This window comes from Mus caroli, unplaced genomic scaffold, assembly GCF_978045245.1.
Source record: "Mus caroli unplaced genomic scaffold, Mus_caroli_1 scaffold_19, whole genome shotgun sequence".
NCBI lineage: Eukaryota > Metazoa > Chordata > Mammalia > Rodentia > Muridae > Mus > Mus caroli.
Window position 1 is genome coordinate 61,402,070 of NW_028227274.1, and position 20,836 is coordinate 61,422,905.

A 20,836-nucleotide genomic window follows, 5' to 3' on the forward strand; every position below is an offset into this window, starting at 1 on the left:
TTCTAAGGTTCTTTGTGCAGTTTACTTGTGACAATGCGCCACCATGTTTTTTTTTTTTTTCTGCTTACAGAAAGCTGCAATTTTCAGTTTTCAAAACTGTAAAATTCAATATTGTATTCAGTGAACAAAACTAAAATGTTTACTAGAGGGCTTCTCTCGTACCTTAGAGATACTTGAGAGTTCATCAATTCTCACAGAAAACATTTTCAAACTCCCGTTTTCATAAATAATGGGCTTTTACTACTGTCACAGCTTTGGGTACCCTAGAGGATGCTTAAAAGAATATTCTACTGTTGCTCCAGTCTGTATTGCTGGACTGCTGTCTAACATCAGTTCAAACTGAGTTCGTGGAGAGCCTAACTCATTTTAATATGATGAGTTTATGGTACCAAAGCCCTCACTGTATCACACATGCACACATATGCACAGGCACATGCATGCACACACACAGTACTTGCTCACTTACTCACATTCACAAATGGACAGTTTTCTGATCTCAAAGCCTGCAATATAAGCAAACTAGAGAATCCTCAAGTACATGAGAATATCCACACATTGCTCTTAAATCATGAAATGTTAAAAATACGATCTAATGTCAAAAATTATTTGTCAAATCAAGACATATTGAAAACATATGAAGTGCATAAGATATACTTGAGAGTTGATGAGTAACATCTAATGTGAAACTCTATAGCCTCAAAGGCTGTTTTAACTGGAGAAAAGTCTGTTGAGATGTATAGACTTTAGTAATGGTGTGTGATTTTCTTTACAAATAAGTTTATTAATATTATTGTTTTAACTAACAGCTGTAGAATAAAAGATTGATATAGTTAGTTACCTAGAAAGTTATTTTAAGTATATTGCTATGGGAGAAGGACTATAAAAATTGAGTAAATGGAAATTTTAAAATGAGGGAGAGAGAGAGAGAGAGAGAGAGAGAGAGAGAGAGAGCACATTGATTCTTGTCTTGGGATTCTGAGTGACATCAATCGCTTTCTAGATATGCTCATCTCTATGGAGAGACCTCTGCTCTACTCCTGAGTCAGGTGTGAGAACTAGAAACTTGTGTGTTTACTGACCTGGTACAAGGCCACGCAGAACAGGAACAGCACCATGTAGATGATTTTGTACATGACGATTTTCCCCTCAAAGCTGACAAAAAAGAACATGCCCCCGCAGACGTAGATCCAATACTTGATGAAGAGAGCCACCACCAGATTACCCAGCACCTTCATGATGTCCTGGTCATCATCTTCCTCCACTTCCTCTTCCTCTTCCTTCTTTACCTCATGCCTTTCTTCCTTTATCTCCTCTTCCTCTTCTTCTTCCTTCTCTGTGGGCTCTCCTTCCACTTGTACATCTTGGAGCTCCTCATCTTCTAAACAGAAGGCCATGTTATTATTCCTGGCTACGGCCATGCTTTGGCTGCAGGTGACTTATGTGGACGTGGAAGAATATGTCTTCCGAGCTATTGCGTGCTTTTTACATGGTTCTCAAAAGTAAGGCAGTGCTGGCAACTGAATGGTGGTCTTTATAACTTTCATAAAGTGGGGTTCATAAGGAATATTTTATGCTAATATCTCTGCAGCACATTTTAGATTTTCAGGATTGAGGGTCAGACAGTATAAATATAAATGTGTAACAATAGTCAAAACCAATCTATGATGTCATTTCTGATTCTAATTGTTTCATGGCTCTAGACAACTCAAGCAGTATAATAACGAGACCAATGCTAGCAGTCTTGGCCCAAAGCACCCTGTGGTTTAAAATATGATAATATTCAGGGTATTGTATTGCTAAGGTTACTTGTGCTGTTTTTCCGAAGCTATCTAAATTTGAATCATTTCCTCAAGAAACCAATGGATTCCCAGAGGGAGGGGAGTAAACCTGAAGTGGGGCTTCAACTATTTATGCTAAACAAACCATTCTTTGCTAAAACTGAATAGTAAACCAGTGTGCTGACTAGACAGACATTCAGGCGCACGTAGCCAAGATTTAAATCTTACAAACTATGGCTGCTGAAACAAGAACCAATGGTTAGGCTTAATAAGAACTACACAACAGTAGCAGATGTGTGCAGGGCTTCTCATCATTTACTGCATTAGGGTTGCCATGGCAGCTTCTCCACACTGGCACTATCCGTTCCATGGGGTGCTACTTCTTTTTAAAAAATGACTAGTGATTTTTTTTCTAATTATTTGTGTATGTGACAGAGACAGGAGGGCATATGTGCATGAATGTAGATCCTAGCAGAGGTCAGAAGAGGCCAGGAGATCCCATGGGCCTGGAGAGACAGACAGTTCTGAGCTGCCTACCATGGGTGCTGGGAACTGAACTCAGGTCCTCTCTCTCTCCATCAGCACTAGGCACTCTTAACCACTGAGCCATTTTTCAGGTCCCTGATCTTAAGTTCTTTAATACCATCTAATCCATTCTATAAACGACACTTACTCATCTGCTTAGGGAGTTTGAGAGCTAGTTTTCATTTATCTCTACAGAAAGACAAAAGCTAAAGATATGTTAATAATTCACTGCTCCTCCCTCATTCCCTCTCTCCCTCTTCCCTTCTCTCCCTTCTCTCCCTCTTCTTCTTTTTTTCTCCTTTTTAAAAAAAAACCAAGAATGTAAATTTAAGGGATTTGAGTTAATTTATTGGCTCCAATTCTCACAAGAAGTATGTCTTCAGAGAAAATTTCTCTGACATTTAGTGTTGTCCTCCATTGGGAATAACATTTCTGAAAGTTAAAACAACACATTAAAAAAAATAATACTCCCCACAGGCACACACAAATACTCTAAAGGTTACCTTCTATCTGTAGAGGCAAGATAGGCATCAGATCTTCTGGAGCAGGAGGTACAGACAGGTTACAACTCCATGTTGTGAACCACCACATGGTACTGGGAATCAAATCTATATTCCCTGGAGCAGCAGCCAGTGCTCTTAACTATGAAGCCATCACTCCTGTCCCACACTTACCCTTTTCTTCAAGTTCTTGACTTCCAATTTTGACTTCAGAAAGAAGCGCTTCCTTTTCCCTCAGGGCCTTCTGCTCTGTGAGATGCTGCCTCAGGAGCAGCCAGAACGTGATGGTGAAGAGAATCTGGAAGTAGAGTGAGGTGGGGCTCATCAACCATTTGAGGTCTTTCTACTCCATAGTTGTGAAGGCACATAGTTGTGAGGGCATCGGCCTACTTATGTAACAACCCCTTATATCACCCATATGCATCTGCATCACCCATATGCTATGATCATGTGTCTCCTGGGAAGTGTCTACTTCGTTGGTTTCCGTCTACTTTCCGGGCAACAAATCATTACCACAATCTATTTTGTCCTATTTTCTTTGCTCCCCACAAAGCAGCATGGTTTCTGTCACCCCTTTCTTTCACATATTTGTTCTTGCCAGTGATTGATTTACTTACTGTCTGTACTTATATACATCCTGTGGACATTGTAAGTAGAGAGAGTTACATAATACCTGTCTTTTTGTGAATGACATTTACTTACCATGATATTTTTAAGGCTTAGTAACCTTATAATATGTATACAGCACTTCATTCTTTTTTTTTATTTTTTTATTTTTTTTTTGCTTTTTTACTAGGGAACAGTATTTCATTTTATAAAGATGCAAGAAGGTGCTTATGTACTCTTCAGTTGAGAGCATTTGAGTTTCCAACTTGTCTACAATGGATAACATGGCTATGAACAGTTGTCTAAGTGTTCCCATGTCTTCATGTTTCCATGTGTCCTGGATAGTTATCTAAACTCACACCTGGCACTGCTCATCATGTGCTGGGTGTTTAACTGTTGGAGGAACTGACAAATATTCATTTTCTAAAGTTGATGCACCAATTCTCACCCCCATGACAGTGTCAGTGTGTGACAGTCTCAGTGTCTACACATCTCAGTAACATTTGTCTGTCTTGGGTGATTCTGAACTTAGTGGATGCGGCATGATATGTTCTGGTTCAGCAAAGGTTTTCACTAATCATTTGCCAAAGAAACGAAAGCCAATTTTAAAGCTAAGGGTGGCTTGGTTTCTCCTTGTGTTTTCACTTGTCACACAGTCATCTCTGCCAGCGATCATTTGCCTTCATCCAAAATCAGTACCAGTGAATCCTGGTTAACATGCAGAGGTGAACAAAGTCAAGAACAGGAGAACTGGTACATTGAAAACTGGGCATTAAAATTTTGTAAGTCTCTACCAAATGAACTGTAGTAAAACTGAGAAGAAGACCTGTTTTGTTAACATGTAGTGAGAGGTTAAGAATAACTAGGAGCATATGATCTTTCAAAGACCAAGGACCTCTCCAGGGGAGGGTATAGGGGACTTTCGGGATAACATTTGAAATGTAAATGAAGAAAATATCTAATAAAAAAAAGAATAACTAGGAGCATATGGGGTCCTTCCTGAAGGAAAGAATTTGAGAGTGGCTGGGAACAAGGGCCAGACTTGGACAATACGGCAAAAGGACTTCAGTCCTGCTGCTCTGAGGCGGTATAGCTCTCTGAGGTCAAAGGTCACATTCTTTTCTTTCTCCTTTTGTGTCATGCTAACTCACAGGTATTTTCTAGATGGTAGCATCTATCTATCTATCTATCTATCTATCTATCTATCTATCTATCTATCATCTATCTATCTATCTATCATCTATCTATCTATCTATCTATCTATCTATCTATCTATCTATCTATCCATCTATCTGTTCACTTGCTTAGTTATTTAGCAGACCTGGTGATTGACCCCAAGGCTGGGTATACTCTCTACCCCTGAGCTAAACTCAACCCTCCAACTTTTAATTTGGAGACAAGGTCTCACCGAGGAGATCACAGTGACTTTGAAGTCATTCTGTAGCCCCAACTTTGAACTTGAGATCCTTGTGCCTCAGTCTCCTGAACTGGTGTGATTCCCTGATCTGTGCCACCTGACTTGGTAGCTGTGTGTTCTCATGAATATCATTACATTGGAGATCTTGTGAGTCCATAGTTATTATCTAAGTGGACGTCCTGGTCTCCAATAATGTTTTTCAAAACAGTCAAGAGTTTATTTCTAAAATAACATATTTTTCCAAGAACAAATAATTTTAGACTAGACAGAATTTAATCCTACAAATGAGCTGACTTTTTTTTTTTCTGTATCTCTCAAGGGCTCTGGGTCAAGCTACAGTGGTCTAACTCAGCTGAAGAGGTGGAGTTTGAATTCCTCCTACATGAGAATATTGGAGAGTTGTATCCTCTGATAGCAGCAACCGGTGAGTGACAGCACCTTGAGGAGTTTTCATCAGGAGGCACATCTGGGCAGATGAGCCGGGGTGGGGCAGGCCTTCCAGCTGCTCTAATGAATGAGATTGGCAAAGTCTGTCATATAAAGGATGAATGACATTCATCTTTTCATACTGATTCAAGATGCCTGTTCTGTGTACCCATCTGCTGCTTAGCCTACTCACAAAGTAAATGCCCCAGGTACACCAGTCATCAGAACTGGGGCTGCTTGGACACAGGTCAAAGTGGCTGTTTCACATTATACGATTTTGATTTTCTGGTGATATTTAGTTTCCTGTATGTCTAGTGAAGAAAAAAAAATTAAAAGTTCATCCAATGTTGATTTTTTTAAATTGCCTTAATGTCATCAACATGTATGGAGCACATGCTTGGATTTTGTGTATAAAATAGTAAGTTGTAATGTTTAACCTTCTGAAAGAAAAACCATTAAACTGGCTCAAGGAGATAAATAGACCATGAAATGGCTGCAAATTCTTCACAACAGAAGGAATAAAAAGCAAGGGTCACAATTTCTGCTGATAAAAATTGCTTTTCTAACATAAAGTATTATCCACGGTAAATTATTCACTGTGATAGCATGTGCAAAGAAGCTGATTTTTACAGTTAACCTGCCCCAAAACTCTCCAATTGCTCTGAGTGTTCTATGTTGCATTTTCTGTTTTACATTGCACAATCCTATTTATTCATCTAATTACTGATTCAGGAGTAGTACTGACTGAAGTAGTACAATTGATGCTGTGGAGAACTTATTAACAAACCTACTTAGAAACTCTTGTAACATAGACTACATCTAATTACTATTGCTACATTTAACTTACAATAATTTTTTCTATAATTTTCTTTCGTAGAAATACTGTCCTTTCTAAGTCAAAACTAAAAGCAGGATGGCATACATGTGATCGATGCCAGACTTGATGGGCTGTTGATCCCAGCTACCTGGGGGGGGGGGCTAAAGGAGGACTGCAAATTCCAGTCCTGCTTGGACTCCAGAGTGAGTTCAGCCCTAACTTGGCAATGGTAGGACCCAGTCACAAAATAAAAGGCAAAACAAGAGACAGAGATGTAGCACAATATGAGATCTTTGGGGGTCATTCCCCGGCTCTGGATAAAAGGAGAGGTGTCTGAATGATGTAATCTATCTCCACGTCAGATATTTTCATTCTTAAAGTCATTTAGAGGTGGCTTTCATAAAAACCTGCCTGCTAGGATATGGCCATTATTGCATCTCTTTCTTTCGGGATTCCCCATCCGTTTACCTTTGAAGCAAGTTCTCCTGGCTCTTTCTTTTCTAGAAACCCAGGGACCTTCTTAATCTCGGGGAGCTCAAAGCTCCATATGTACTGCAGCACCAGCAGCAGATTCGCATAGACGACCATGAAAGGAGAACTGATCATGGCATACTTCCTCCTGTTGCGAATCATCCAGAGGGTGCAGGACCAGATCAACAGCACGAAAGTCAGCCAGCTGTGGTAGGTGATGCTCCATGCCTGTGGAGCCATGGGGACAAAGGACAGCAGCTGTCAGTACAAAGGACAGTGGAGTTCAGTGTCATCTGCACAGAAAAGGCCTTTAGACAAAGAAACTTGCAGGTAGATGACTGAGAGCTTTCCAGCCTGCTGTGAGAGGGAAGGAAGGAGGGGAATGGAAATAGCTGAGCATGATATTGGCTCTGTGCTTCCTTTAGGGGAGAGTCAAAGGCCTTTTACTCCCAATGCTATTCTACAGTATTAAAGCAGATTTATTTTCTCTCAGTATTCGGAGTCTGTGGTTAGTTATGGTCATGATGATTGTGGGAACGTTGAGAACGAAAGGTTGAGATTAAGCATTCATTACCAGGCAGACAGACATGATAGAAATTCCATGAGAAGAAACATGCACGCGAGGCATCTAAACACTGAATAATGAGGACAAGTTAACAAAGGCTAGTCTTTTGGTAGCTTCTAGAAGGACACACTAGCGCTTAGCCCTCTCAGACAAAGCATTTGCCTTGTTGCTTAGTTCTTAGATAGAGACTAGACTTAGAGACTTAGAAGTGTTTTGTCAACGACAGCTGGCAGAGCAATCTGCCAATCAGGCTCATGGGTAACATCAACTCCAGGAAACTTTGCTATCCGATCCTCACCTCTCATCCTGTGGTCCCTTGTGAACAGGCCCTTTGATATCTGTTTCGGATACGGATGAAGCTAACTGACGTCAAGCCCATTCCCAAACTGCAGTCTCAACCCTGGCTGAGAGGCTTGGACTCTGGACCTCCAGTGCCCTGGAAGGTGATGCAAGTACTAACCATCATGGCGATGAGGGCACAGATGTAACTCTGCTTCATGATGAACTGGAACACGGCGACCATGGCGTGCATTCTCACACTCCTTTTCTCCTCCTGGCTCCCTTCCCCTTCGGAGTCTTCTCTCTTGTCCTCTTCTTCCTCTTTCTTTTCTAGAGAGGCAAACACTTTATATGACTATGGATGGATGTAGTTGACCTCTGTCACTATAGCAACTCCCATAGGACATCACATGTGTGATTTTGGCAGTCTTCTGGTATACAAAGTGGCTCCAACTAGTGCAGCCTCCAGCACTCAGACAGAAGCACTAAGTTCTGACTGGTGGGAATAATGGTCCAGGCATGCTGTAAAGAAAAACTCCACTGCGGAGAGTGGTTTTCTCTGTTATTTCCATTCCCTGGTGTTCATGACTTTGTTTGTTTTCCCCCTTGAATAGAACACTCTTAAACAGATGGGCTGTCAGTTCTCAGATTCAGGGTTTGGGGGTGGTTTTTGTTTTTGCCTTCTTTTTTTTTTTTTTTTTTTTTTTTTTGTTGCTGAGGAATGGGACCCAGGGCTCAATGCTTGCTAGGAAACAACTATCCCTGAGCTACATTCCCAGCCCAGATTCAGTTTGAAAGGAATGTGGCTTTCACCTCAGGCATCTTCTCTTAGCAAACCACCATCCGGCTTTTAGAGAGGAGGCAGCTACCATGCTGTAACTCTTTAATGGAGAGACTGAGGTAGCCCAGAGATGATGTGTCAGGCTGGCAGTCAGTTGGTGGGAGTCTCTGGTCAGCTAGCAGCTCCACAGTGGGATTAAAAGAAGATTCTAGCCCAGGTAAGCTTCCAGAGCAGATGGTAGGCTTAGCTATAATAATGACCAGAACCTGACTGGATTTCAAGTCAGAGATGCTGTCCTTAGATACGTGATACGTGTCCTTAGATACCCAGATACGTGACCCAGAGAGACTAAGTAGTACCAAATATTAATCTATGTCAGTAAAATGTGGTCCCTTTGACTTTTTTGCTTAAATTAACTGTAATTCATATAAATAAGGAATAATAGAATTAGCATCATGTGAGAAAGAACAGACCACTTATAGATCAGTGATTACACAGTTTCTTTTGCATGGGCTGCTATCAGGCTTTTTGGTCAGAAGTCCAGTGTCTCTAATTTCTCTAACATTACAGTTGGATGAGCCTAGGGTTTGTGGTAAAATTCACTCCCAGCAATGAAAAGAATAAATCAAATGAACCTAAGAATTACCATTATGGTAAGCTCTTGGTATGGTGTGTGTGTGTGTGTGTGTGTGTGTGTGTGCGTGTGTGTGTGGTATAGACAAAGGTTATTTCTCCAGCTGGACCATCACAGGCCTAGTTCTCATTGCTGGCTCCTCCCCTCTGTGGCTCCTCCCCTCTGTGGTCCTTCCTGGTGTTTGCCATATGCTCCTGGAACCTGAGTTTGTATTCCCTGGGAGACTTTGGCCCTGATCAGGTTTCTCCCTTACTAAATGGTTTTGATTTAAAGTTTCTTGTGTACATCCTAGAGCTATTCTGCTGCCCAGGTACTGGCATATAGAGGGACACTTATCTGGGTGACCAAGGAGAGTGTTTGTGGCCATCAAGCAGTGAGCTCAGCGGGGTCTTCTATAACTGGCCTCTTAACACTGCTCTAATGGGTGATTAGAGCATCTCTGCACTCTCACTGTGCAGGCAACCTCTGTCCCCTTTCCTTTGGACCCCACCTTTAAACTCTCTGCTGCTAGGTACTGTGCCAATTTTCTGAGCATTCTCTCTTTTATGACATGGCTCCCATCACAAGTGGTGGGTGAAATCACTCCAGTCTTCTCTATTTGACTTAAAGTCATCTTCTTTTAAATTTGTTCTTAAAATATTATCCAGAAAAACTATTGACCTTCAAATTAACTAACAGATGACTCAGTATGTGGATGAATAGGGAGGTAGATACACACACACACACACACACACACACACACACACACACACACACAAGTTTAATGCTGTAAAAAGCTAACATGTTGCCAGCTGAAGTTACTCATGCTTGTAATCCCAGCATTTGGCAGGCACAGGCAATAGAATTACTGTAAGTCTGAGGTCAGCCTGGTCTACATCCAGGCCAGGCAGGGCTACACAGCAAGAACCTATGTCCTGAAAGGTAGCGTACTCAGATACTTTCTTCTTATGCTTTTATTTTTCAACCTTTGTCCCCCTCCTGCCACTGGCATGTACCAGAGCCAAATGTGAATAAAACCATGCTGATGTGTATTAGAAATAAAGCTCTAAGGAAATCGATTTAATTTTTTGGCAACATTTCTGTCTTAAAACAGAGGCTGTTTGAGAGTAAAGAACCAAATTATACACGGAGCAATAGGAAGTGGCGCCAATTTTATGAATGAAAGAGAAGGAACACACACCTGAGCGAATCTGCTCACTTCACTGTGGGGCTGTGATGGTGTGTATATACTTGGCCCAGAGAGTGGCACTATTAGAAGGTGTGGCCCTGCTGGAGTAGGTGTGTCACTGTGGATGTGGGCTTCAAGATCCTCATTCTAGCTGCCTGGATGTCAGTATTCTGCTAGCAGCCTTCAGATAAAGCCATAGAACTTTCTGCTCAGCCTGCACCTTGCCTGCCTGGATGTTGTCATGCTCCTGCCTTGATAATATTGGACTGAATCTCTGAACCTATAAGCCAACCCCAATTATTTTTATGAGAGTTGTCTTGGTCATGGTGTCTGTTCATAGCAGTAAAGCCCTAAGACAGGGGCATTACCTGAGGACTCCTCCGAAGGCTCCCACCGGTACTGGGGAGTGGTGTACAGGTCTGTCTTGGCGGGGCCATTCTCTATGGGCAGGCTTGGGTGGATGGTGTGGTAGTCCACAGGGTTGCCATTCACGGTCACCAGCAGGCCCTGTCAGGGAGCAGGAAGGGGGACAGAAGTGATTGCAGTCTGGCCTCTCTGTAAGCATACCTCTTCCCTCCCAAGCTCCATGCATCACACAGGATGAAAAGCTGATTAGAGGCTGAACCATTTACTAAATCTCCAAATATTTTTATCAAGATGGATCCTATAAGCTTTCTCCAAATTTGATCTCCACAGACTAGTGACAGTAAAACCTTTCTGAACTCCTGCTACAAACCATGCGACAGACTCTGTCTTAGCCCTTCCTGATCACAGTCCTCTCTCTCTACTGCATTCCTTCCAGCCATCTGGCTATATATACTGGTCTTCCATACCTTCCCTGGGCATCCACCCTGCTCTTTTTCCAGACACCACTCAATTTGCACAGGGCTAAGAAAATACTCTGCAGGTCTTAGGTGAGACGTCCCAACTGCAGGGCTGCAGGACATTAAGTGCAAATAGCTGGGTCTTCCTTTCCTCCCACCTCTCCGACATTATGGGTTCAAGGTAAGCATAGACATATATACAATCTCCCAGGTACATAATAATTAGCACAACTACAGATGAACATGTTTTAAAGACAGATCAACAGAGCTGGTGATAATAACTTGGTCAGTAAGGTACTTGCTTTTTAAGAACCAAGAACGGGAACCTGAATTTGATTTCTGCAATGTATGCAAAGAAAGCCAGCCATGGTGGTATCATGGGGCTTGTAGTCTCAGAGCTCAGGCGACAGAGACAGGCTCATTAGTGAGCTAGCGTAGACTAAAAAGTTCCAGGCTAGTAAGAGACAATGTTTAAAAAAAAAACAAAAAAACAAAACAGTGGGGACAGTTCCTGGGGGAGCAGCACCCAGAGTTGACTTCTTGCCTACACCCCCACCCCTACCCACCCCCATCCCCACCCACCCACACACACCAATGCTCCAAACACAGGGCTTTTCTAAAGTATAAATGTGTTATGTATATTATATTCCATCTCATACTTTAGACAGATTTTTAGAACAGTAAAGCCAATAAAATTTCTGCAAAAAAAAAAAAAAGAGAATTGAAAAATGTACAGGGGCTTTACAGATAACTCAAATATACTCAAAGGATGTAAGTCTGCTTGTTACTTTGAAGTCACTTACATAAGCATAAATGACAATTCTAAGGGTATACTAACATCAGATGGTTTGTAGTCATCTTGGGTCATGGATAAAAGCTGCAAAAAGCAAGGCAGGAGAGCATGTTAATCGATGAGCTGGAAGCAGTTTGAGGTACATCTGCATCTGTACACGCTTCTCTATGAAAACCCAGCCTCCACCTAGCTGCATGCTAGCATGTTAGAAGCGCCATGCAGAACACAGCAGACCATTGTCATGAACACCACCGTCCTTCCATTCATCAAAGCCATTTCCCAACTCGGATGTGCAAGGATACAAACAAATAAGCCAGTCACAAGCCATGAGATTATAAACACGTTTGCGGACACAGTGAGCTCCGCCCTTCGGTGACTTTAGGACACTGTGCTTCTCCTCAGGACTTTGCCAGACTTTGTATATGCCATGCCATTTAGATGCCCTGTCCTGTTGTGCAGAATATTCATGGGGAACATAGTTCGAAGAGCATAGTTAAGAAAACTAACAGCGTCATGTGCTGTTTGATGACGAGGCACATCTGAGGACAACTTCGTTAGGCAATCTCACTTTTGTGTAATCCGATAAATACACTAAGCTCAAAGGTACAAGCTGCTCCACTCTCAGGGTGTAGGAGTGGTAATCAATGCCCTACATACAAACTTCACAGCACGCTACTGCACTGAAGACTACCCTACCCAGGGGAAACACAATATGTATACACCTAAAAACAGAAAAGGTGCTGCAAAACTATGGTGTAAGGGACACTTGCTATGAACAGAGCGTGGCGGAGCAGAGATAGTCGTGAGGGAGTCAGCAAGGCGCATCAGTGGATGTGACATCCAGGCATGTGATGGCACCTGAGGTGGAGTCTACACACTTTGCTTATTTAGGATGCACTAGGGAGATTGCAACAGTGTGACCTTAATATACGGACCATGTTTTCTGCTGTGTTATGCTATGTCACAGGTTGTAAGAATTTCTGAGGTTCCCTTGTAGTCTTAGGGAACCAATGCCCAGTGTGTGGACCATTGTCATGTTGTGTTTGGCTCCTGTTCATCCTGGTTCATCAAGAACGTCCTCGAGAGAAACTGGCTTTGATGGTGAAGGTGGTGGTTGTACAGTGGTGGTGTGGTGGAAGTGGTGGTGATGCTGGTGGTATGGAGATGGTGGTACAGTTGTGGTAGTGTTAAGTTATTGCTGTTGTTGTTGTTGTGTCTGCAATTATTATGTGTGGGGTCCCGGCTTTGCTTTGCACGTGGACACCCTGGCTTCTTAGCCATTAGGCAAGAATCTCCAAGATCTCAATTGTAATTGTAACCTTTTTTTTTTTTTTTTTTTTCTGACAGGGTCTTGGAGGCCTGAGAGCTCCCTGGGACTTAATTTGCACATGGTTGAACTATCTATACTGTCACTATAGTTGGTGAAATGGGCACAATAACATCTATTGGGACAAGGGAAACCCCCTCAGGTATCTCGGACATGATGATGATCTCATGGCGCACCATATGTGCTGTAAGGCATTTCACCTATCCTATGATGCACCCCACCTGCCCCACGGTTCTGTCCTCCCTCACAGTAGCGCCCCACCCCCCTCAGCACAAGACAGGACACTGAGACAAGGACTATGTTGTTTTGAAGAAACTCGTCTGCCATTGAATGTATCAGGGTCTCCCTCTCGATTCTCTAAAACACTGGATGTGACTTTCTGGCTCCATCCAGGAAAAAAAAAAACAAAAACAAAAACAAAACCCCAAAAAACATTTGTCTCAGTGTCTTTGCAAACAGGTTCTTAAGTCCATATAGCACCAGCCAGAATGAATTCAAGCTGACTGGCAATAGTGATCTATTACATACTAACTTACATGAGCCAACACTTTCCCTGCCAGAGTCTAAGAAACCAAGAGGCCCATATCCACATGCAGGCAGAAATTGGATCTTCTCCAGTCAGTTACAGAGTTACCACTGTGAGGCATGGAGTCACTCAATACACTGAAAGACTCGGCTGCTGTGTAGTCTACCTTGAAACTATGCTCTCTTGGTGCCAACAGTTTATTTATTGATTTTTGTCTTAAATATTTTAATTTAAAAAAAATCAGGATTTTTTTTTGGTATTCAAGTCAAAGTGATTAATATAAAAATTGTTCTCTTCTGGGGTCTTGTGGGAGCAGTTACTTCCTTTAAAAGCCCCAGTTTGGCTGTGACAGAGGGTTCTGGAAATAGCCACCTAAAGCAAATTATTTCTATAAGTCAGAAGCAATGTGTTCAGACCACTGGTATTAAACCTCACATTCAATAACACAATACAGACATGAGAAACTGAATGGGGATACAAGCATTCTTTTTCTGTGCCTTACTTTTCTCTCATCTGTTGGGTACTGGGTTGCATACCACAGGCTCCGTCTCCTCTCTGCTGTGTTCTGATTGGAGCTGCAATCCAGGGCACCCTCATCTTCCTTCGCCATCTCCTCTTGCACCTGAAACACAGAATCATGGGAGCAGCTATGCTCCCCAAAGCAGATCCGCAAACCATTGCACTTGGTCTCAGCTGTTCAAAGTTAGGGTATGACCTAGATGGGACTTGATCAATACTCTCCTAAAATTACTCAACACTGTCATGTACGTCAGATAAAGACCACTATGGAATGTTGTCTGATTCTGTTAAAGCTCCCCATGTCACAGATGTTAAGCATCCATGGCTTCTCCATGTGTATTCTTAACTGCACCAGAAAATAGCAATGTAACTGGTTCACAGGGCAAGCATTTTTTTGGTTTTTGGGTTTTTTTTTTTTTTTTTTTTTTGTTGTTTTTGACACAGGGTTTCTCTGTGTAGCCCTGGCTGTCCTGGAACTCACTTTGTAGACCAGAATGGCCTTGAACTCAGAAATCTGCCTGCCTCTGCCTCCTGAGTGCTGGGATTAAAGGTGTGTACCACCACGCAAAGCTAAGCATTTCTAAAAGAGTATTCAGTTCATAGTCTAAGCCTCTCAATGGTGAATATTTCATTAAAACTTTTTGGTTTTTTTTTTTAATGCCAGCATCTTCCTACATAGCCCAGGCAGGCCTAAAACTCACAATTCTCCTGACTCAGCCCCCAGAGTGCCAAAGTTCAAGATCACAAACATGTCTCACCATACACAGCAAGGTGATATTTAGTAAAAAGCAATTTATCTGGAGCTCTCAGACAGTAATAAGGCACAGAAACCATGGAGTACACTCAGATGTCTTTCCAACAGAGGTGTTCCCATAAAAAGGGAATTAACATAGACAGTGTGGATTTGGGCTCACTGCCCAATCTTGGCTCCAGTGTGCAGCAGAGCACCCCAGGGAAACACCCTACCTCCCAGAGGCCAGGTAGAAGCCACATACACATAGTCCCAACTTACTATGAGTCAACATAGCTACTCTTCGCTTCTCAATGATTGGAAGTGATGAGCATTCAGTAGAAACGTTACTTGAACTCACAATAACCTGCTGTTATAGGTGAACACTCCCGCAAATGTTCTCTTTTTAACAGTCAATGTACTATAAGTGGCACATGATAAGTGGCCCTATTATAAAGTAGCCTTTGCAATATATGACTTTGGCAATTGCAGGCTGAGTATGTTTAAAGGAGGTTATGAGGGGTTATGGTTGCCAGCAGGTCAGGAGCATTATAAATGCATTCTTGATGAAAGAGTATGTTCAAGTGATGCTGGGCTCACTGGGGAGTAACCCTGTTGTGTGATGAGGTGTTTAACCAATTTATCTGGAGCTGTCATACAGTAATGAGGCCCAGAATCCATGGAGTGGGCTCAGATGTTTGCCCAACATCCCTCTGGTATTTAACTTTTGATACAATCTCCTCCTCCTTTTCCTAACCCCTCCCCCGGGCCTTTGTACATCCTTGATAGACTTTCACCTCCGCACTCACACCTGATGGCTGGCATTCTTCAAGGAGTATGCCAGAGCTTCTGAAACTGTGGTGTGAACAGCCTCTCGTCTTCCCACATTGCCTCAGTAATACATTTTTCTGCTCCCACCTATTTAAACTGCAGGTTGAAATGTCCCATTTGTCCCTACAGGAACTAGCTTGAATCCTATTGTTGCCTGCAAAGCCTATAGCTCAGATTGCCTTCCCAGCTGTCTCTATCTCCCCAGCTCCAGAGACACTCCATGACGCTATCACTAATGCTAGAGTGTTACACAAGCCTGAAGAAATCACAGAGCAGTCTCAATGCTGCTATATTACCTGGATGTCTACATGGGATGCCACAGTGAAAGCTAAGCACACTTAATAATTGAAGGTCTTAATTTCAGTAATGTATATGCACACATACGTGTGTGTGTGTGTGTGTGTGTGTGTGTGTGTAGGAAGCTAACATAATACAAATCTTACAAATCTTAAAGTATTTTATTAGTGTGGCCAATTTTTAAAAGGAATTGGAGAAAGGTGTAATGTAAGATTTGTTCCTTCTGACTTCATGGATCTAATTTGTTACTTTGTATCCACCAATTGGGTCCCAATAGGAAGACACCCATGCAAAGGGAACTAATGAGGATGAGATCTGAGACCCTAGTCTTAGTTACTTAGTTACCCTCCATGTGTCACATGAGGACAGAGTGACATACAGGAAGGAGATAGATTCTCTTTGCTTTCTGCAGGTGGCAGTTCTGCCAGAGATGAAGGAGTCACGTGTCTTATCTGGTTTCATTGACACTGTTTAATTTGTATTGCATTTACTCTGGGGGGTGGGGGTGGGGGAGCTGTTTTTTTGTTTGTTTGTTTATTTGTCTGTTGATTGGTTTTCCTTGTAGATGTATAGCTTGAATGAGTATGGACCTTGTCTAGTGTTATTTTACTTCATACTGGACCCCCAAGTTAGTATGTTAACTCTTGGCCTTCAAGATGTGTCTCCTTAAATTGGTAACATGTGGTTCTAGTACATTCAGTGAGAAAGAAAGCAGAAAAGAGAAAAGAGAAAACTGTTCCCAGGCCCCAAAGCTAGCAGCAATTCTAATGAGGTTGCATCTTGGGCTGGGTTCAGCAGGCATGAACAGCGCCCCCTGCAGATAGAAATGAGAAAGGCACCTCTTATGTATATCAACCCTCCCACCCCCCTCGAAACATTGCCCATCCATGTAGGAGACAGAGTGGACAGAAGACTGAGAAAAATTGGGAAACACACAAGCATTGGTCTTCCTGTTCAAAGTGCCATGGCCTTGTTGGTATTCCTATGGGAATGTGCTAGTGTCCCATGTGCTTGAGTGGAATGTCCCAGTCCTCACGCCTCACAGTGGAAGCCATGGGCCCCAGTGGGAGTTGAACCTTTATGATGGTGTCTATTCTCAGGGTTGTATGGTCTCTAAGACTAACTTTGCTATCAAAGATGGGCTTGAATCCAACCTGAACCATTCAATAAGTGTGTGATGCCGGAACACGTATCTCTTATGCTTCATTTCCCTCACCTATGAGACAGGCACAGTATTCATTTTTTAGTTATTTAATGGGTGGAAAGAAGGATACACAAAAATAGCCAGCATGCTGCCTGTTGGCTTGGTGAGTGCCAGATAAAACCTCATCTTCCTTTGTTATTACCACTGCCACTTGAAGCAGCTGACATTCACTCAGTACTTGTAGAATTATACCAACGTGGGTAAAACACTACCATTTTGCTGAAACCATGTCTCCCAGAGACTCTAGGTACTTTGAAGATAAGCTCAGGAAATATTTCCAGATCCTTACAAGAGGCTCTTGTAGCCAGATGCGAATCAGCGTGGCCAGCGTGTAGTACATCACCAGCAGGAGAATGGGGTTGGCATGGTGATACCAGGACAGGTCTGGGTTTACTATGATCTTCCAGGTGCTGGAGCAGTCTGTCTGGATAACGGACTTGATCCCAAACAACCTATTCAAAAACAAAGAAACATGGATAGCTGCAGTGGACTGTGGCAGGCTAAGGCATCTGAGACTAGGTACACAGCTACACAATTGCATAAGATATACTGAGACATACAATATACATGAACAGGACTGTGTACAGGACCAAACGACTCTTAGGATTTTGCCAGGTTGAGCAACTGGGCTGGGAAGAGGGTCAGTCATGATAAAGAGACATCAAAGTCTCCATCTTAATACTTGATATTACCAAGTCTCCACGACTCATTCTATCTCCTTCGTTTGTTCAAGGCTTCCCGTATCTCCAAAATATTTTCCTTCTGTTCCACAACAATTTTATATGTATCACAATGTGAATTTTTATTTCTGTTACTTCATTGGCTTGTTTCTCCCCCTGTTAAATTTTAAGTTCTTCTGAACAGGAAATGTATCTATTCATCCCACCTTCTGGACATGCCTAGCATAGAAAAGAGGTTATGTGCAAGCAGCATGTTTGATTGGATCAAGCACACCAGGAATCAGGTATTCACAGTTAGGGAGAAGTAGGGACTAAAGGGTGGTAACATTCCTGCTAAGAAAGAAAGAAGGGGAGCTGGAGAGATGGCTCAGTGAGCTGACTGCTCTTTCAGAGAATCTGGGTTCAATTCCTAGCACCCACATGGAGCTTATAACTGTCTGTAACTCCTGCTCCAGGGGATTCACCTCTTCTGGTGTCCATGGGCATTGCATGCCTGTGGTGCAAAAACATCCATACAAACAAAACCTCAAAAAGGGTGGGGAGAAGAATGGAGAGAGGGTGAGAAGGAGGAAGAAGTTTTCAGGACTGAAAATATAATTCCTGAGAAATGCTTCTGTTGCTTAGAGCTTTTAGCCACAGGATCTCCGTATTGATTCAAAATGTAGAGTGCACTAAGTCCTCACACACCTTTTAGAAATTTATATTTTAGTTGGAAATCAGCCCTATCAAAATCATGGAACTATTGAAATGCCAAATATGCGACAATATGCAAGTGAGGCCAGCTAAATGAGAAAATATTTCATTTCAGGTCAGACTTGGCAAAAATTCCAGTATTATGGGAGCAAATATTGCACTTGGTCAGAGATCTACAGCTCAGACGAAAGCTAAATATTACATAGTAGAATTTCTGTGAAATTTATCTCTGTCAAATTTCATTTATGGGTAATTTGAGTTTTTCAAAGCTTGGCAATTAATGACTTACTTTGAGAGAGGCCTCTACAATGCTTGTTAAAATTAGAAATGGTTTATTTTAAAAGCTAATTTCTACCATGTATCCTGAATGTTCCTGATTACATAATGGGGAAGTGTGTAAAATATAATTTGCTCAGAAACGTTGAAAGTGTGACATATTAAGGAATCCATTTGCCACGCAGTGCTCTTTTAAAACAATGCTAACAGATGACGAAGCTTTGCCACATGGGTGAACTTCATCTTTCTATTGTGTGTGCTGATTCTTTGTAAACATCTGTCTATTTTATGTGTAAGGTGCTTCACCTGTATGCACGTCTGATACCAAGGAAGGACAAAACAGGATTTTTGATCCCCTGTGATTGAAGTTACAGACAGCTGTGAGGTGTATGAGCGCTTGGTATCAACATGAGGTCCTCTGCAAGAGCAGCCAATGTGCTCAACCACTGAGCTGTCCCCCAGCCCCCTGATCTGACTGTTTCTAACAGAAATCACTTTCCAGCTTCCTTTCTTTGCTTCCCTTCCTCCTCCTCCTCCTCCCTCTCCTCCTCCTCCTCCTCCCCCTCTTCCTCCTCCTCCTCCTTCTCTTGCCCCTCCTTTTCCTTTTCCTTCTTTTTTTCAAATAGGTTTCATTATATAGCCTTGGATTGCCTGGAACTCCCCACATAGACTGAAGGCACAGAATCTTTTTTTTTTGAAAGATGTATTTATTTTATTTATATGAGTACACTGTAGCTGTCAGACACAGCAGAAGAGGACATTGGATCCCATTACAGATGGTTGTGAGTCACCATGTGGTTGCTGAGAATTGAACTCAGGACCTCTGGAAGAGCAGTCAGTGCTCTTAACCGCTGAGCCATCTCTCCAGCCCCAAGACACAGAATCTTGAAGACACAGAATCCACCTGCCTCGGCCTCCCACATGCAACACCTTCCCAGAGTATCTCCTTTCTTGTGAATTAGCATCCTCCATCCAGGTGTGAGATCGTCAAACATCACACTTTCCTCTCTTACAAAACCACCAGGTGCTGTGTTTTCTATAACAATGAGGGGCAGTGTAAGTGCATTGTTGAACTTGGATTTAAAAAAAAAAAGCAAAAAGGAAACTCAAACAAAACACCCATGGAAGGAGTTACAGAAACAACGTTTGGAGCTGAGACAAAAGGATGGACCATCTAGAGACTGCCTTATCCAGGGATCCATCCCATAATCAGCCTCCAAACGATGACACCATTGCATACACTAGCAAGCCTTTGCTGAAAGGACCCTGATATATAGCTGTCTCTTGTGAGACTAGGCCGGGGCCTAGCAAACACAGAAGTGGATGCTCACAGTCAGCTATTGGATGGATCACACGACCCCCAAATGGAGGAGCTAGAGAAAGTACCCAAGGAGCTAAAGGGATCTGCAACCCTATAGGTGGAACAACAATATGAACTAACCAGTACCCCGGAGCTCTTGACTCTAGCTGCATATGGATCAAAAGATGGCCTAGTCGGCCATCACTGGAAAGAGAGGCCCATTGGACATGCAAACTTTCTATGCCCCAGTACAGGGGAACGCCAGGGCCAAAAAGTGGGAATGGATGGGTAGGGGAGTGGGGGGGGGGAGGTTATGGGGGACTTCTGGGATAGCATTGGAAATGTAATTGAGGAAAATACCTAATAAAAAATATTTTTTTTTTAAAAAAGGAAACTCAACCCTCTTCAGTTTTGCAGATGCAAAATGCATTAGCAGATCCTATAATAAAGTCCCTTTAATATAGGTCTTTTTGTTTTTCTTAAGCTCAGTATGTTGAAATTAGGTTTTAAATAATAAAAAAAAACACACATTGAAAGATCATTCTGTATTATATCATATGGAAAATTCATACATAGTAATTAAGAGAAAAAATATGTCTAAAAAGAAATGTTTGAATACATTAACCCATACAATTAACACATGTCAACTGAAGGCAAAATCAAATGTATAAAGATCAAAAGAGGATGAGGTATTTTTCCCCATTTAGAACCTTAAAACTTACTGAGCATTTTGAAGCCCTAGATGACAATGGCGATTTTTATACAGAGTGCATGAGATGAAAGGCTCTTTGGATAACCTGGATACCTTGGGGTTAATCTGAGCAGGATGTTTCCATTTCTGAGGTCCCACCCTTCAACTAGAAGAGGCC

General features: G+C 42.3%; 1 protein-coding gene across 1 annotated transcript in view; it reads right to left on the reverse strand.

Annotated features, from left to right (window-relative positions):
• The window catches only part of Piezo2 (piezo type mechanosensitive ion channel component 2), a 369,017-nt gene that overhangs the window by 90,426 nt on the left and 257,755 nt on the right, over positions 1 to 20,836 (reverse strand). Inside the window, exons 8-14 of the mRNA XM_085833455.1 lie at positions 17,308 to 17,470; positions 13,940 to 14,059; positions 10,336 to 10,474; positions 7,566 to 7,714; positions 6,538 to 6,768; positions 2,978 to 3,101; positions 1,080 to 1,378 (exon numbers count right to left, since the gene is read on the reverse strand). Of these exons, the coding sequence (XP_085689581.1) occupies positions 1,080 to 1,378; positions 2,978 to 3,101; positions 6,538 to 6,768; positions 7,566 to 7,714; positions 10,336 to 10,474; positions 13,940 to 14,059; positions 17,308 to 17,470 (1,225 nt within the window). The remainder of the gene's footprint in view (positions 1 to 1,079; positions 1,379 to 2,977; positions 3,102 to 6,537; positions 6,769 to 7,565; positions 7,715 to 10,335; positions 10,475 to 13,939; positions 14,060 to 17,307; positions 17,471 to 20,836) is intronic.